Raw genomic sequence first — 16,744 nt, forward strand, 5'->3', positions numbered from 1 at the left:
ACATCTCAAAGATGATCAACAGAAACAGGATGCACATGAGCTCAATTTTGAGTCTCATCGGGAAGGGTCTGAATACTTATGTAAATAAGGTATTTCTAATAAATTTGCTAACATTTCTAAAAACCTGTTTTCGCTTCGTCATTATGGGGTATTGTATGTATACTGTTGAAGGAAAACAACTATTTCATCAATTTTAGAATAAGGCTGTAACGTAACAAAATGTGTAAAAAGGGAACGGGTCTGAATACTTCCCGAATACACTGTAAGTAGCTCGGCACATAGCGGATAATAAGCTACGTTTTGGAGTCAACAGTGTTATCAAAATCTCATTCCAGGCTGTGCTTTCTGTGTCAACTTAGAAGGCTGAGTGTTAATCAATCTGTTTTACAGTCATTTTACAGATGTTTATTGAGCCTGTCTTAACATTTAGTTTAGTTGCCTGATTTGGCTCCCTCACATGGGCAAGTCAGAATACCCTCGAGAAAGTTGTGCATGCCAGTGGTAAGATTGTAGGGAGAAACCAAACCAAAAGGCTCTCCGAGACCTCACTAGTAAGAGGGGTAAAGAAATCATTTTGGATCTAACACATCCACTCAACAATCAATATGCAGTACCGTCATCAGGGTGCAGACTCCGGTCTTCACCACCTAAAACCAAGAGAGCCACTAACAGTTTTGTACCAGCATCAGTACGGCTTTTAAATGAAACACATATTTGTGTGACTTACAGTACCAGTCAAAAGTTTGGACACACCTACTCATTCAAGGGTTTTTCTTTATTTTTACTGTTTTCTACATTGTAGAATAATAGTGAAGACATCAAAACTATGAATTAACACATATGGAATCATGTAGTAACCAAAAAAGTGTTAAACAAATCAAAATATATTGTATATTTGAGATTCTTCAAAGTAGCCACCCTTTGCCTTGATGACAGCTTTGCACACTCTTGGCATTCTCTCAACCAGCTTCATGAAGCAGTAACCTGGGAATGCATTTCAAGTAACAGGTGTGCCTTGTTAAAAGTGAATTTGTGGAATTTCTTTCCTTCTCACTGCATTTGAGCCAATCAGTTGTGTTGTGACAAGGTAGGGGTGATATACAGAAGATAGCCCTATTTGGTAAAATACCAAGTCCATATTATGGCAAGAACAGTTCAAATAAGCAAAGAAAAATGACAGTCCATCGTTACTTTAAGACATGAAGGTCAGGGGCGGCAGGTAGCTTAGTGGTTAGAGCGTTGGGCCAGTAACCGAAAGTTTGGTGGATGAAATCCTTGAGCTGGCAAGGTAAAAGTCTGTTGTTCTGCCCCTGAGCAAGGCAGTTAACCCACTGTTCCCCAGGCGTGGATGTTGATTAAGGCAGCCCCCCGCACCTCTCTGATGGGTTAAATGCGTTAGACACAGTTCCGTTTTAGGCATTCAGTTGTACAACTGACTTGGCATCCCCCTTTTCAATTTGGAAAATGTCAAGAACTTTGAAAGTTTTTTCAAGTGCAGTCGCAAAAAACCACCAAGCGCCATGAGGAAACTGGCTCTCATGAGGACCGCCACTACCTCTGCTGCAGAGGAAAAGTTCATTAGAGTTACTGTAACGAGTGCGCTGAGAATCGGGAAGCAAGTTCAAGTTTGAATAAATAAAGAAACGATGAACATGAAAAACAAACAACACACCGACATGAAAACAGAGTCAATAACACCTGAGGAAAGAACCAAGGGGAGTGACAGATACAGGGAAGATAACCAAGGAGGTGATGGAGTCCAGGTGAGTGTCACGAGGCGCAGGTGCGCGAGACGATGGTGACAGGTGTGCGGGATAATCAGCAGCCTGATGACCTCGAGGCCGGAGAGGGAGTATACGTGACACCGGCCTCAGAAATTGCAGTGTTCAAGTGACAGACACATCTCAACATCAACTGTTCCGATGAGACTACGTGAAATCAGGCCTTCGTGGTCGAATTGCTGCAAAGAAACCACTACTAATGCACATCAACAAGAAGAAGGGACACGAGCAATGGACATTAGACCGGTGGAAATCGGTCCTTTGGTCTGATGAGTCCAAATTTGAGATTTTCGGTTCCAACCGCTGTGTATTTGTGAGATGCAGAGTAGGTGAACGGATGATCTTCGCATGTGTGGTTCCCACCATGAAGCATGGAGGAGGAGGTGTGATGGTGTGGGGGTGCTTTGCTGGTGATACTGTCTGTGATTTATTTAGAATTCAAGGCACACTTAACCAGCATGGCTTCCACAGCAGTCTGCAGCGATACGCCATCCCATCTGGTTTGCGCTTAGTGGGACTATCATTTGTTTTTCAACAGGACAATGACCCAACACACCTCCAGGCTGTGTAAGGGCTATTTGACCAAGAAGGAGAGTGACGGAGTGCTGCATCAGATGACCTGGCCTCCACAATCACCCTACCTCAACCCAATTGAGATGGTTTGGGATGAGTTGGGCCGCAGAGTGAAGGAAAAGCAGCCAAGTGCTCAGCATATGTGGGAACTCCTTCAAGACTGTTGGAAAAGCATTCCAGATTAAGCTGGTTGAGAGAATGCCAAGGGTGTGCAAAGCTGTCATCAAGGCAAAGGGTGGCTACTTTGAAGAATGTAAAATATAAAATATATTTTGATTTGTTTAACACTTTTTTGGTTACTACATGATTCCATACGTGTTAATTCATAGTTTTGATGTCATCACTATTATTTTACAATGTAGAAAATAATAAAATAAAGAAAAAACCCTTGAATGAGTAGGTTTGTCCAAACTTTTGACTGGTACTGTATATACTGAAGAAAAATATAAACCTAACGTTAAACGATTTCAAAGATTTTACTGGTTTACAGTACATAGGGGCAAATCAGTCAAATTGAAATAAATTCATTAGGCCCTGATCTATGGCTTGGGAGGCAAATGCCCACCCACTTTGGAGCCAGGCCCACCCACAGGGGAGCCCAGCTAATCGGAATGAGTTTTGATGACGTCACTATGTTTATTAGTCGAATTAACTGAGCACTGCTGACACACCCAAGATATGTTATTAATAAGTTATTAATATGTAAGATATGAGATACCTGAAAAGCATTTGAAGGCTCACACGATGACACCGACAATGTCTTTATTGAATGAATAAATGATTAAAGAATAAACATAGAACACTATACGAAAATAAATAAATCCTTTACTTAGTCCGAAAGAGATCCCCGCCAGACCAGTAGGCATTTTTACCTTGTCTCTTCATAAGTTACTAGCAAAGCTTATACACTATTTTTATATAATATAATAGTAATTTCTCATCTCCCAAAAGTGTGTTTACATTTGGCACAGGAGGTGGAAGAGAGGGAAAAGTAGGGAGGAGGAGAAAAGAGAGGGAGGTGAGTGGTCAAGAGGAGAGAAAGAAGAAGAGGGGAATGAAAAGAGATGATGAATGGGAAGAATAAATGAAAGATGGTTAAAACACAGAGGAGGAGAGGGATGGAGAAGATGGAAAACGAGTAGTGAGAGATAGAACGTGAGAGAGAGGAAAATGGAGGGCATTTGTATGGTTGAATACATTCCTCTTAAAATGGATCCATGGTCAAACTGCGTGGACATTTCCCTCCATTGCTCAACAGTGCAAGAGGACCTATGGTCAGTCAGTGTGCGTATCAATGTATCTAAAGTCTGTCATAGCAGACAGTTCATAGTGTGTCTTGATATATAAATAATATAGAGAAACTGAATGAGGGTTCAGGGTATGTGTGTTAAGACTATCCAGTGTATGCTGGTTTAGGGATAAGAGTATGATGAAGGGTGTTGGGGCTAGAATCTAGGGTATAAGTCTACTAAGACTCACGTGTATACATTCAGGTTAAAACCCGACTAAAAAACAGTGTAACTTCAGCAGGTGAGGTAAGGGTAGTGTGTGGTGTATAGGTCAGTGGTATTCAACTCTTGCCCTACGAGGTCCGGAGCCTGCTGGTTTTCTGTTCTACCGGATAATTAATTGCACCCACCTGGTGTCCCAGGTCTAAACCAGTCCCTGATTAGAGGGGGAAATGAAAAACACAGTGGAACTGGTTTCGAGGTCCAGAGTTGAGTTTGAGGGGTATAGGGCATAGGGATTCTAGTATAAGTGTGTTAGGACTGCCCAGTGAATGCGTCCAGGTTAAAAGCTGTATCTAGGAAGCGTTGTAACTCCACCAGATGAGCTGCTTTGTTCCCTGTAGCTGGAGCTGCTGCTGGCCCACGACCAGCATACCTACACACACACACACACAAACATGAGAAAGAAGCGAGAACACATTTAATACAAAACACAACTCTTTGACCAGGTTTGATCAAATTATTCATTGATATCTTCCCCTGTGAGCAGGTGTGAGTGAAGGAGGCTGGTCGTACCAAACGGGGCGGGTGCGGTCGACGGTGGTGCGGAGGCGGGGTTTGACGTAGTCATAGTAACCCTGGTTCTTGTGCTCTTCCTGGCACCACACCAGGTCAGCGTTAGGATAACGACCTGTCTCCACCTTCACCTGGTCAAACGGGAAGGGAGAGAGCTGGAGGAGAGATAGATGGAGGAGAGAGAGAGATGAGATTGGAAGTGTTTGTGTGTGTGTGTGTGTGTGTGTGTGTGTGTGTGTGTGTGTGTGTGTGTGTGTGTGTGTATGCCTGAGTGTGTGCACTGTACATGTGTGCGTGTATGCATGTGTGTGTGTGTATACCTGCTCTATGCGTGCAATGGCCACAGTATTATCCATGCCTCTGTTCTTGCGTTCTCGGGTCAGTTCATAGTAGACCTTCCCAGTACAGAACACAATCCTCTTCACCCCATCTGGCTTCTCACACACAGGACCACTGTCTGGGATCAGACGCTGGAAGTGGGTACCTGAAAGACACACACACAAACACACAGTATAGAAACACACACACGTACGGTACACACACACACACACTCATTCGTCTCTCATTGGTCTGATAAGCAGTATTTAAATAGTATTTGTTTTCTTTCTAATACTTGCCTGGTGCAATGGAACCCAATGGAATAGTCCCCAAAGTGCAACCCCCGCTCAGGCTCAGTCAAACGCTCAGCGCATTTGACTGAAAGCAAATACCATTTGAACTCAGGTCTGGTGACAAGCAGACACTTCAGACAATCGTTCTCATCCCGTTCCACCAGATATCTTAGCGAAGATAGCTTTGCTACCGAATAACTTAACTACACAGTACCGTACGTCAGATGTTAGAAGGAGCCATCGTGACCATAGCTAGCTTTCCGACCTCCTCGCCTTGCGAACCTAAATCCTCCCTCATCTCCCTCCATCTCTCCCTCACCTGGCAGCATGTCGTCAAAGCTGGACTTGGCATCAGGGTGGCGCAGCAGAGACTTGGGGGTGAAGACTATCAGCTGGAGAACAGAGAGAAAGAGAGAGGGAGAAAAAGAGAAAAATAGGAGAGATGTGTGTGTTTAGAGTATGTGAAGGACGTGCTTCTGTAAACCTGAATGTACGTGTGCGCGTGTGGCACTCACAGGCTTCCTGAAGGGCTGTAGTATTTGTCTGCGGAGGACGTGGAAGTAGTTAGCCGGTGTAGAGCAGTTGACTATGATCCAGTTACAGTCATACAGCTGACGCACAGCAAACTCCTCAGCAGAGAATTTCTATGCAAGAGAGAAGGGACAGGTCACACACACACACACACACACACACACACACACACACACACACACACACACACACACACACACACACACACACACACACACACACACACACACACACACACACACACACACACACACACACACACACACACACACACACACACACACACACAACTACCTCATCCCCATATTATTACTTACCCTCTTGCTCTTTTGCACCCCATTATCTCTACTTGCACATCATCATCTGCACATCCATCACTCCAATGTTAATGCTAAATTGTAATTATTTTCGCCTCTAGGGCCTATTTATTGCCTACCTCCCTACTCTTCTACATTTGCACACACTGTACATTTTTCAATTTTTCTTTTCTATTGTGTTATTGACTGTACGTTTGTTTATGTGTAACTCTGTGTTGTTGTTTTTGTCGCACTGCTTTGCTTTATCTTGGCCAGGTCGCAGTTGTAAATGAGAACTTGTTCTCAACTGGCCTACCTGGTTAAATGAAGGTGAAATTTAAAAAATAAACACACACACACACACACACACACACACACACACACACACACACACACACACACACACACACACACACACACACACACACACACACACACACACACACACACACACACACACACACACACACACACACACACACACATACTTACAGGGTATGCATCCGGGTCTTCGTTACACATCTGCAGGAACCTCTCTGGTCGGGCCGACGAGTGCTCTGGACCCTGAGTATAGGATCATGGGATATGTAGTTTATCATCCATTTGTGACAACAGACAATGTTCTTCAAAGCGAAGACATACTTGTAGATGAGTGGTGGCAGACAGACGGGCGGACGGATACACACACACACAGGTTTACACTCACATACTCTGCCTCACAGATGGACGGACGGACAGGCAGTAGTTCCTACCATTCCTTCCATGCCATGGGGTAGCAGTAGGACTATTCCGTTCTGTCTGACCCACTTGGCCTGTCCTGGGCAGATGAACTGGTCTATGATACACTGGGCTGTGTTGTGGAAGTCCCCAAACTGGGCCTCCCACAGAACCAGAGCATTGGGACTAGCCATGGCAAAACCCAGCTCGAAACCTAGAGGGGGGAGGAAAGGAGAGAGATGTTCAGGTCAGAAAGCATGAGGGAAGTAAAAAAAAAAAAAAACTCCTCATAATGCTGTGGCATGCCTTACCGTAAAGACAGCTAAATAAAAGACTGCATCTGCATGTCTGCGTACGTGTACGTGTGTGTGTGTGTGTGTGTGTGTGTGTGTGTGTGTGTGTGTGTGTGTGTGTGTGTGTGTACTAACCCAACACTCCGTACTCTGACAGAGAGCTGTTGCAGACAGTGTATGGAGCCTGGTTAGGAGCGATGTGGTTCATGGGAATACAGATCCTCTTATCTACATTCTGGTCATGGAGAACATGGTGTCTGTGACTGTAGAGGAGGAGATGGAGAGATGGAGAAGGAGAGAGAGAGTTATGGGTAGAGAAAAGAGAGGAAGGGGAGAGGTAGAGGGGTGGGTAGAAGAAGCGAGGGAGAGACATGGAGAGAGAGAGAGTAAATACGAGTTACTATACCACCAAGATGTGACAATAGTGCTTCAGTATGGCACCCAGGTCTCAAAGCCCACCAACACAACCAACTTGAGAAGATCCAACACGTGCAACCAAAATCATCACGGGCCCCACCTACACATCCTACGACTGCATGCAATGACATGGGCTTGCAGTCCTTGGAGTCCCGCCGCACCCATCTCTGCAGATTCTTTGTCCAGAAGCTTGCAAAATCCCAGGATTACAACAAATGGCTGCCTCAGACAAGAGGCCATGGTCAGTGGCGGATCTACCCGGTCCAGTCACAAACTGAACCTTCCCCCTACTCGGACTGACGGATACTACAACAGCCCTATGCCTTACTGTGTGAGACTGCTTAATGCTGCTTAAGTGTAATATTGTATACTACAGTGCATTCGGAAAGTATTCAGACCCCTTCACCTTTTCCACATTGTGTTACGTTAAAGCCTCATTCTAAAATTGATTCAATGAATGTTGTTCCTCATCAACCTACACACAATACCCCATAATGACAAAGCGAAAACCCTTTGCTATGAGACTTGAAATTGAGCTCTCAGGTGCATCCTGTTTACATTAATCATCCTTGAGATGATTCCATCCGTGGGACATTCAGTTATGTGGTAAATTCATTCAAAAAATGTCTAAAAACCTGTTTTTACTTTGTCATTGTGGGGTATTGTGTGTAGATTGATGAGGGGAAAAACTATTCAATCCATTTTAGAATAAGGCTGTGATGTAACAGAATGTTGAAAAAGTCAAGGGGTCTGAATACTTTACTGAATTACGTAGGCCTACAGACGTATGCTGTAATTCAGCATTTAGCTGCAAATGTGTACAATTCCAATTAAAACTTAAATATATAATTCAGCAATGACAAATAACACATAACACTGTCAAACAAGAGACTTTAGTATGACATACAGTCGTAACATTGACATAGGCTGTCGTAAGGGTGACATTAGTACCTGAAGGTTCCTCTCTCCACGTCCTGTCCGCTGAGACGTATGTGTGTTCCCTCCTTGAGCAGCGAGCCAAAGGCCATGTACTCTCCTAGAGCCCAGTCACACACACGCTGGCCCACCATCGCCGCACGACCCTTTAGTATACGACTCAGACCTGACACACACACACACACACACACACACACATACACACACACACATATGAGGATATGTGAGCACGTACATAGGTTACGCTGTATTTGTCTTCCACAGGTATTGTGTGTGTCCACGCGTGTGTATGTGTGTGTGTGTACGGGCTTGTGCGCGCACTTGTGTGTTTGAGTGTATGTGCGTGGTTGTCTACCGCCATGTATAGTGAAGTCTTCCACAGGGACAGATGAAGCAATGTGTCCTATGTGTCCCAGCTCCTCCTCAGTCAGGCCTGTAGACGGACTGGTCATACTCTTAGGCTGGCCATCCATGTTGAAGAAACCTACACACACACACACACACACATTGATAAAAAAATACACACTGTTAGTGTATGCTTACACAGAGAATAACACACACACACACACACACACACACACACACACACACACACACACACACACACACACACACACACACACACACACACACACACACACACACACACACACACACACACACACACACACACACACACACTACCAGTCAAAAGTGTGGACATTTTCTACATTGTTTAACACTTTTTTGGTTACTACATTATTCCATATGTGTTATTTCATAGATTTTATGTCTTCACTATTATTCTACAATGTAGAAAATAGTAAAAATAAAGAAAAACCCTTGAATGAGTAGGTGATCTAAAACGTTTGACCAGTAGTGTATATTTTATATTTGAGATTCTTCAAAGTAGCCACCCGTTGCCTTGATGACAGCTTTGCACACTCTTGGCATTCTCTCAACCAGCTTCATGAGGTAGCCACCTGGAATGCATTTCAATTAACAGGTGTGCCTTGTTAAAAGTAAATTTGTGGAATTTCTTTCCTTCTTAATGCGTTTGAGACAATTAGTTGTGTTGTGACAAGGTAGAGGTGCTATACAGAAGACAACAGTATTTGGTAAAATACCAAGTCCATATTATGGCAAGAACAGCTCAAATAAGCAAAGAGAAACAACAGTACATCATTAGTTTAAGACATGAAGGTCAGTCAATGTGGAAAATTTCAAGAACTTTGAAAGTTTCTACAAGTGCAGTCGTAAAAACCATCAAGCGCTATGATGAAAGTGGCTCTCATGAGGACTGCTACAGGAAAGGAAGACCCAGAGTTACCTCTGCTGCAGAGGATAAGTTTATTAGAGTTACCAGCCTCAGAAATTGCAGCCCAAATAAATGCTTCACAGAGTTCAAGTAACAGACACATCTCAACATCAACTGTTCAGAGGAGACTGCGTGAATCAGGCCTTCATTGTCGAATTGCAGCAAAGAAACCACTACTAAAGGACACCAATAATAAGAAGAGACTTGCTTGGACCAAGAAACATGACCAATGGACATTAGACCAGTTGAAATCTGTCCTTTGGACTGATGAGTCCAAATTTGAGATTTTTGGTTCGAACCTTTGTGAGACGCAGAGTAGGTGAACGGATGTTCTCCGCATGTGTAGTTCCCACCGTGAAGCATGGAGGAGGAGGTGTGATGGTGTCGGGGTGCTTTGCTGGTGACATTGTGATTTATTTAAAATTCAAGGCACACTTAACCAGCATGGCTGCCACAGCATTCTGCAGCAATACGCCATCCCATCTGGTTTGCGCTTGGTGGGACTATCATTTGTTTTTCAACAGGTACAATGACCCAACACACCTCCAGGCTGTGTAAGGGCTATATGACCAAGAAGGAGAGTGATGGACTGCTGCATCAGATGACCTGGCCTCCACAATCACCCGACCTCAACCCAATTGAGATGGTTTGGTATGAGTTGGACCGCAGAGTGAAGGAAAAGCAGCCAACAAGTGCTCAGCATATGTGGGAACTGTTGAAGACTGTTGGAAAAGCATTCCAGGTGAAACTGGTTGAGAGAATTCCAGGAGTGTGCAAAGCTGTCATCAAGACAAAGGGTGGATACTTTGAAGAATCTAAAATTTAAAATATATTTTGATTTGTTGAACACTTTTTTTGGCTACTGTGGTGGATGAATCAGAATTAGTTGGGTAACATAAGTAATTAAGATGTCATATCTGCATAATATTCTTATGTGATATACTTTTTATTAGAATGTATTTCTAGTAGACTCTAGTGTTGGCAATTGCATTTCTTCCCTCAGCTGGGACTCAGTCATTTGAGACCCAGAGAGGGGAGAGGTCAGGCTTGTCTTTTACATGTCTCTGGTGCTATGCAGAATATCAGAAAGGGAAGAGGACAGGATGGAACATTGTCTCCATATGTGAATGTATCTGTTAAACCATGTGAAGGGATGGCGTGATTAAGGGGGAACCAATTATTTGGCTCCACAATGTCGGTGCGCAAGTCACTCCGCAAGTCACTCCCCTCAGTGAGCTTGTCCAGGAGTGGGCTCAAGAGGGGGTTTACTTGAGATGGAAGTATCTAGAGTTGACAATTGAGTTATGCCATTGGATGAGGTAATAGTTCTGTGCTATGAAGTACCAGGAACGAGATTAGAACCTTGTCTTAGAGACCAAACTGAACGATAATTTATAGCGAATGCTATCTGGCTAAGGGATACTCCTCTCTCAAGTAAAAGTCTTTCTTTGTGAACAGTTCCTATTATCTGTGGTTTGTCATGTCGACTAGGGGGGTGGATCTTTGCTATAAAAGATCTCAGTTGCCATTATGTTGGGACTCTCTAACAATTCATTATAGATAGTGAATTGCTGAAAGTCAAAGAGCTATTGTAAAGCTCATATTATTAAAGATGAAGTTTAAGTATAACTCTGACTGGTGTGTGGTTTGTAACTCTCCTCATTTGGTAATACAGGAAAATGCCACAACACTACTACATGATTCCATGTGTTATTTCATAGTTTTGATGTCTTCACTGGTATTCTACAATGTAGAAAATAGTACAAAAAAAGAAAAACCCTTGAACGTGTAGGTGTGTCCAAACTTTTGACTGGTACTGTATGCACTTACAATATATTGTAAAACTTAGGTTCACACACACACACACACTGACCGGGCCAGGGTGAGTCTAGCCAGTGTTTGATGTGTAGAATCTTCTCGTCTTTGGAGCGAGCATGAGCCTCTTCACAGATCTTGTCATACTTGGCAATCTCCTCCTAGAGGGGAGAGGGTTAATATCGATTTAATGTTAAATTAAGTCATCCTCAACAACAACACCTTGGTACCTCATATCAATCAGCGAGTACATTCTATATAAGGACAGTCTTTCATATAAAGACAGAAGACAGAATATAATATCTAAGTAGAGGTTTGTAAGGGCTGATTATGCTGCATGATGTCTATGGGCAGTCTATGGTGTATAGTATACACTGAGTGCACAAAACATTAAGAACACCTGCTCTTTCCATGACATAGACTGACCAGGTGAATCCAGGTGAAAGCTATGATCCCTTATTGATGTCACTTGTTAAATCCACTTCAATCAGTGTAGATTAAGGGGAGGAGACAGGTTAAATAAGTGTTTTTAACCCTTTAGACAATTGAGACATGGTTTGTGTATTTGTGCCATTCAGATGGTGAATGGGCAAGACAAAATATTTAAGTGCCTTTGAACGGGATATGGTAATAGGTGCCAGGTACACCTGCTTGTGTCAGGAACTGCTGGGTTTTTCCACACTCAACAGTTTCCCGTGTGTATCAAGAATGGTTCACCACCCAAAGGACATCCAGCCACCTTGACACAACTGCAGGAAGCATTGGAGTCAACATGGGCCAGCATCCCTGTGGAACACTTTCGACACCTTGCAGAGTCCATGCCCCGATGAAATTAGTCTGTTCTGAGGGCAAAAGTGGGAGTGCAGCTCGATATTAGGAAGGTGTTCCTAATGTTTGGTATACTCAGTGTATATGGCAAAATATGTTACCTCGTACTCCTGTCTGGTGACAGCTCCCTCTGCTATGAGTTTCTCAGCGTATTTCTGAAGGACTCCTTTCTGCTTCTTGATCTGCTTGTACATCAGAGGCTGGGTGAACATGGGTTCGTCCATCTCATTGTGGCCGTTACGCCTGTAACACACCTGTAACACACGCGCGCGCACACACACACACACACACACACACACACACACACACACACACACAAACACACACACACACACACACACACACACACACACACACAAACACACACACAAACACACACACTAGAAGTCAGCTCGTTCATGGTTATGGCATGTTACCTGCAGGGGCTACATATATGGGTCTTTCTATAAATTAGGGTACCAGTGTGCATCTCTAGTAGTGTACAACTGTTTGGAGCTGCTACAATTGTATTCATGGATGCCCCCCCTGAATGCATCTCATCGGAGATACTGTCTGAATGACAGTCAAGTGATAAAGAGGTCATCCTTCTAACTCCATTCTATGAATCTATTATCAATTAATTAATTGATTAATAGCTGCCCATACCAAGCCACTGTGCAAGATAAGGTAATATTTCGACATTTCTGCATATAATTGAGTGTGTATTGACGTATTAATGAACTGCTGTTACTGTAAATAGTTAGCTGACTGATATATCCTAGCTACCAAGCTAATCATTGGTAATCTTATTAAATTATGCTATACAGCCAAAACAACAGTGTCTATTGCTAGACAAGAGATATGCCCTAGCTATAGTTAGTCATTGGTTGTACATCTAACTAGCTGGAATGAAAAACATGAATACATTCAGAACAATATAGAGCGAGTGCTATTTTAAATGCACCGGCAGAACAGAGACGCTACCTCTGGTAAGACGAGGGGTGGGGGTGTGTGTCTATTTGTCAATAACAGCTGGTGTGCGATGTCTAATATTAAAGAAGTCTCGAGGTATTGCTCGCCTGAGGTAGAGTACCTTATGATAAGCTGTAGACCACACTATCTACCGAGAGAGTTCTCATCTATATTATTCGTAGCCGTCTATTTACCACCACAGAACCGATGCGGGCACTATGACCGCTCTCAACCAACTCTATAAGGCCATAAGCAAAGAAGAAAATGCTCTCCCAGAAGTGGCACTCCTAGTGGCCGGGGACTTTAATGCAGGCAAACTTAAATCAGTTTTACCAAATAAAAAAATTAAAAATCCTAGACCACCTTTACTCCACACACAGAGATGCATACAAAGCTCTTCCCCGCCCTCAATTTGGCAAATTTGACCATAATTCTATCCTCCTGATTCCTGCTTACAAGCAAAAACAAAAGCAGGAAGTACCAGTGACTCGTTCAATACGGAAGTGGTCAGATGACGCGGATGCTACACTACAGGACCGTTTTGCCAGCACAGACTGGAATATGTTCCGGGATTCATCCAATGGCATTGAGGAGTACACCACCTCAGTCATCGGCTTCATCAATAAGTGCATCAACGTCGTCCCCACAGTGACTGTACGTACATATCCCAACCAGAAGCTATGGATTACAGGCAAGGAGTGGGAGACTAAACCGGATGTTTATATGAAATCCCACCATGCCCACAGACGAACCATCAAACAAAGCGTCAATATAGGATTAAGATCCTATATCCTACTACACCGGCTCTGATGCTCGTTGGATGTGGCAGGGCTTGAAAACTATTACGAATTACAAAGGGAAACCCAGACGCGAGCTGCCCAGTGACGCGAGCTGACCAGACGAGCTAAATGCCTTTTATGCTCGCTTCGAGGCGATCAACACTGAAGCATGCACGAGAGCACCAGCTGTGCTGGAGGACTGTGTGATAATGCTCTTGGTAGCCGATGTGAACAAAACCTTTAAAAACAGGTCAACATTCACAAAGCCGCTGAGCCAGACGGATTACCAGGACGTGTACTCAAAGCAAGCGCGGACCAACTGTCAAGTGTCTTCACTGACATTTTCAACCTCTCCCTGATCAAGTCTGTAATACCTACATGTTTCAAACAGATCACCATAGTACCTGTGTCCAAGGAAGCGAAGGTAACCTGCCTAAATGATTACAGCCCTGTGGCACTCACGTCGGTAGCCATGAAGTGCTTTTAAAGACTGGTTATGGCTCACATCAACAGCATCCTCCCGGCCACCCTAGACCCACTCCAATTCGCATACCGCCCCAACAGATCCACAGATGACACAATCTCAATCGCACTCCACACTGCCCTTTCTCTGACGACACAACAGTGGTAGGAGTGATCACCTACAATGAGATGGCTTATAGGGAGTATGTCAGAGAACTGGCAGTGTGGTGCCAGGACAACAACCTCTCCTTCAATGTGAGCAAGACAAAGGAGCTGATCGTGGACTACAGGAAAAGGCGGGCCGTACAGGCTCCCATTAACATTGACGGGGCTGTAGTGGAGCGGGTCGAGAGTTTCAACGTCCTTGGTGTCCACGTCACCAACTAACTGTCATGGTCCAAACATACCAAGACAGTCGGGAAGAGGGCACGACAAAACCTTTTCCCCCTCAGGAGACTGAAAAAACTTGGCATGGGTCCCCAGATCCTCAAAAGGTTCTACCGCTGCACCATCGAGAGCATCCTGACCGGTTGCATCACCGCCTGGTATGGCAACTGCTTGGCATCAGACCGTAAGGCATCTGTAGAGGGTAGTGCGAACAGCCCAGTACATCACTGGGGCCAAGCTTCCTGCCATCCAGGACCTATACAATAGGCGGTGTCTGAGGAAAGCCCATAAAATTGTCAGAGACGCCAGTCACTCAAGTTATACCAGAACGCCAAGTCTAGGACCAAAAGTCTCCTCAACAGTTTCTACCCCCAAGCCATAAGACTGCTGAACGATTAATAAAATCGCCACCGGACAATTTACATTGACCCCCCCTCCCTTTTGTACACTGCTGCTACTCGCTGTTAATTATCTATGCATAGTCCCTTCACCTCACCTACATGTACAAATTACCTCAACTAACCTGTACCCCCGCACACGGACTCGGTACCGGTGCCCCCTGTATATAGCCTAGTTATTGTTATTCTTATTGTGTTACTTTTTATAATTACTTTTTATTTTAGTCTACTTAATAAATATTTTCTTAACTTTTCTTGAACTGCACTGTTGGATAAGGGCTTGTAAGTAAGCATTTCACGGTAAAGTCTACACTTGTTGTAGTCGGCGCATGTGACAAATAACATTTGATTTGAATGAAGGAAGGGTTTGAATAGTAGACATGTAAATATATCCTGTTTACAGCAGGTCTCCAGCTGCCCAGACCTGTCTGATCAGCCTGATAGGGTTGCCGTGGGTGTGTCCAGCTTACACCTGTGAAAATCTGTGTGTGTATAGCAATGGAATTAAACATCCAACCAATGCCTCAAGTGTTGTGCTGTCGGTCCACTACACACCCGAAGGGTTGTGGGGTCCTGTCCAGAAACACTCCCCAGCCCCTACCCCTAGACACTTGTGGAGATCTGAGAGAATTGAACAGGTGTAAGCAATACCACCAAAATTCCACCAAGCCTATCAGAGGTTAAGATGGCGCTCTCACCATGTCACCACCCATCAATCCCTCTTAGATCTCCACAAGTGTCTAGACTCTGGGAAGTAGGGGATGCGGGTTGTTTCTGGACAGGTCATGGGTATTATGGTAGCTCAGTCGGTCAGTCAGCCAGTCTGGCACTGTCAAAACATTTGAATAGCTGTCAAATACTTGCTTCCTCTGTCCTTGGGAGAATTTCTATTGCATTTCCTTGATTCGTTGCATCCTCTCTCTTCATCTCCGCCTCAAAACCCATTGGATGAGAAGGTCAGAGGTCCCTCTGTCACCTTCTTATCCAATGGGTTTTGAGAAGGAGGCAAGGGGAGAGGATGTGAGGAATGAATGAAATGCAATTGAGATTCTCCTCTTGTTTCCTCCATTCCTCACCTCCCTCTCAAAGCACATTGGGGGAGAGGAGGGAAGGTTCGTCCCACTTTCGAGGAGGTGCATGGAGTGGAGGAAACAAGGACAGAGGAAGCAAGAATGTGACGTCTAGTTCACACACATGCATGCACACACACACACTACTTGAAGAGTTTACTGACTATAATGATTTCATTATTGGTAATTATTATTGTCAATGATTTGTTGACAGAGGCCATTCTATTATATTATTGCATTAAATTATATAAACTATACAAAAATACAGAAATGCATTCTTCTGGAATGTTTAGCATGGCTATAAATGATAGAGAAGGCGACTACAACACAAAAAGACCTGCTACTTGGCATGGCAAAGAAAATGCAGTGTCCATGTTTTATGTGACATTTTGAATGATCTGTAGATGTTTTGTTGTTGCTAGGAGTTATGGTCTCATTTTGCCTACCTAGACTCTTATTCCTGTAAATACACATGTGAAGATGCAAGAAAATCCTATTTAAATGTACATGAAGCCTTTTTTTTTTACCCTGATGTCACACATTAGTCCCTTTATTTATAGAAAGTGTCAATGATGACT

General features: G+C 43.8%; 1 protein-coding gene across 5 annotated transcripts in view; it reads right to left on the bottom strand.

Annotated features, from left to right (window-relative positions):
- Positions 1-3,101: 3,101 nt before the first annotated feature.
- LOC120020919 (2-oxoglutarate dehydrogenase, mitochondrial-like) overlaps positions 3,102-16,744 on the bottom strand; it is a 53,429-nt gene continuing 39,786 nt past the window's right edge. For all 5 annotated transcript variants that reach the window (XM_038964553.1, XM_038964548.1, XM_038964549.1 and 2 more), the window contains 12 exons: positions 12,221-12,373; positions 11,350-11,452; positions 8,535-8,663; positions 8,195-8,345; positions 6,962-7,089; positions 6,569-6,747; positions 6,309-6,380; positions 5,505-5,633; positions 5,309-5,381; positions 4,699-4,862; positions 4,379-4,533; positions 3,102-4,238 (listed from right to left, as the gene is read on the bottom strand). In XM_038964553.1, coding sequence (XP_038820481.1) covers positions 4,118-4,238; positions 4,379-4,533; positions 4,699-4,862; positions 5,309-5,381; positions 5,505-5,633; positions 6,309-6,380; positions 6,569-6,747; positions 6,962-7,089; positions 8,195-8,345; positions 8,535-8,663; positions 11,350-11,452; positions 12,221-12,373 — 1,557 coding nt within the window. In that variant the 3' untranslated portion in view covers positions 3,102-4,117. The remainder of the gene's footprint in view (positions 4,239-4,378; positions 4,534-4,698; positions 4,863-5,308; positions 5,382-5,504; positions 5,634-6,308; positions 6,381-6,568; positions 6,748-6,961; positions 7,090-8,194; positions 8,346-8,534; positions 8,664-11,349; positions 11,453-12,220; positions 12,374-16,744) is intronic.

The sequence above is a fragment of the Salvelinus namaycush genome, chromosome 26 (assembly GCF_016432855.1).
Source record: "Salvelinus namaycush isolate Seneca chromosome 26, SaNama_1.0, whole genome shotgun sequence".
Classification (NCBI taxonomy): Eukaryota; Metazoa; Chordata; class Actinopteri; order Salmoniformes; family Salmonidae; genus Salvelinus; species Salvelinus namaycush.